This window comes from Buceros rhinoceros, unplaced genomic scaffold, assembly GCF_000710305.1.
Source record: "Buceros rhinoceros silvestris isolate BGI_N320 unplaced genomic scaffold, ASM71030v1 scaffold1594, whole genome shotgun sequence".
NCBI lineage: Eukaryota > Metazoa > Chordata > Aves > Bucerotiformes > Bucerotidae > Buceros > Buceros rhinoceros.
Window position 1 is genome coordinate 53130 of NW_010407496.1, and position 1761 is coordinate 54890.

The 1761-nt window shown below is 36.4% G+C and overlaps 1 protein-coding gene across 1 annotated transcript in view; it reads right to left on the reverse strand.

Annotated features, from left to right (window-relative positions):
• FBXO11 (F-box protein 11) overlaps positions 1-373 on the reverse strand; it is a 39502-nt gene extending 39129 nt beyond the window's left edge. Inside the window, exons 1-2 of the mRNA XM_010134468.1 lie at positions 251-373; positions 54-135 (exon numbers count right to left, since the gene is read on the reverse strand). Of these exons, the coding sequence (XP_010132770.1) occupies positions 54-135; positions 251-358 (190 nt within the window). The 5' untranslated portion in view covers positions 359-373. The remainder of the gene's footprint in view (positions 1-53; positions 136-250) is intronic.
• Positions 374-1761: the final 1388 nt, after the last annotated feature.

Consider the following 1761-nt stretch of genomic DNA (forward strand, 5'->3'; position numbering starts at 1 on the left):
ATACCCCCCCCCCCACCCCCTCCCCTCCCACCCCCAGTACAACAATTTATTACCTGACAGATCCTGGGATTTTCCAGATACTCTAGCACGTTTAGCTCGGTGACCAAAGTTTTCAGTAGCTGAAGTGGAGGCACCCTTTAATGACATAAGAATTAGTTCACTCATTAGGTAACTTCTGAAAAATACTAATTAGCTTCCTAGTCCCAAACCAGTATGATTTACTTAACAGTTACAATCAAACAAACGTTACCTCCATACTGTTCTTTGTAGGGCAAGCTGTTCTTTTAGGTAGAAGAGTTTTTCTGCGAAGTTGGTATGGACTATTTTGTGCACCAGGACCTGATTCTTCTGCAACCATATCTGCAGGTACATCATCATCTGTCAACAAAGGAAATTTGCTAATTAGAACTGCAGTTTTGCTTTATACCAGAAAAATGCTACGGAAGTTTTCAGATAAACGGATCCAGGCAGGAGGGTGGGGAGGAAGTGCTAGAGTGCAGAGAACTTAAGTGAAAAATCAGAATATACGCAGCATACATAAAATTACATGAGAAAGTCCTCATGTATTAACTTATGTTCTCCATACGTACACCTACACCAAAAGCTCCTTAAAAAAAGAAAGCAAAAACAAAACCCCAGAACCCTAGGCTTTTAGTTTCTCTGTAAGCATGTAATTCACTGCACTAATTCCATCACCTCATTACCTCAAATCTCTCATCTAACACTATCAGCATCATGAGGAACACTGGAGTTTCAATTATTAACTAGATGTTATCAAGAAATCCTTTAGTAAACATGGCTTTTAGTACCAAACTCAAGGCAGAATTTTCCTCAAACATTTCAGGCATAGCCCAGGCCACCATACAAATAATTCTGTAAAATGGAGGTAGCTTTAAATACATACATTCTGTTTGCCTGAATTATACTTAGAAAGTAGGTGTTAATTCTCTCCCTGCCCTTTAAAAAATGGCAGAAAGTGTGATGAGTATAATTTTTAGGTTTTTGTTCATCAGTTTTAATTTTCTGTGTTGATATATTTACTGAACATACTCAAAACAAGCAAGGAATAATTACTAACACTGCACTACAACTACCACCACACAATGAAGTTACAAGAATTTCAAGTGGACAGAACAAAAACCATCCAGAAAATGAATTAAAGCCCAGCTCCACTTAAGTAAAAGGTATGCTTTTTGCAGATGCTTAACTGTGAGAACAGAATTTTGGCCTTCCTTTTAATTTTAACTGCTTTTTCATTTCTAAACACAATGAAAAAACATGAGGTAAAAGCGATAGCCAGAAAGGCAATACTGCAGAATAAGCAGTTTTCTTGAATATATTATATTGAAGAAACTGATGTAAAAACAAAACCAAACCAACAAAACCACCATAAAACCCTCATACCCTTCAAACATTTAAGTATTGTTTAAAACACAAAGAAAGCAATTTTTAAAGTTCTAAAGATTCCTTTGCATTTCAAGATCTTAATCTCATGATTTTCCAAGGGTTTTTTGTTTTGGTTGTTTTTTTTTTTCATTGAAATTACAAAACACTGCATTTACATGATGATGCATGCCATAATAGTCCAAACTGCTACGTTAGAGACAGCTAACCAACAAAATCCTGAAGAAATAAGCTGTTGCAGTGTCCTCCTGCTCTTTTCTGGTCCCATTTTTTCTCTCCTACCTTAGCAGGTATTTATAAATCACACATCTTGCCATGTATCATAAACAGATCGCAACACTGCCAGGACATCTAAAC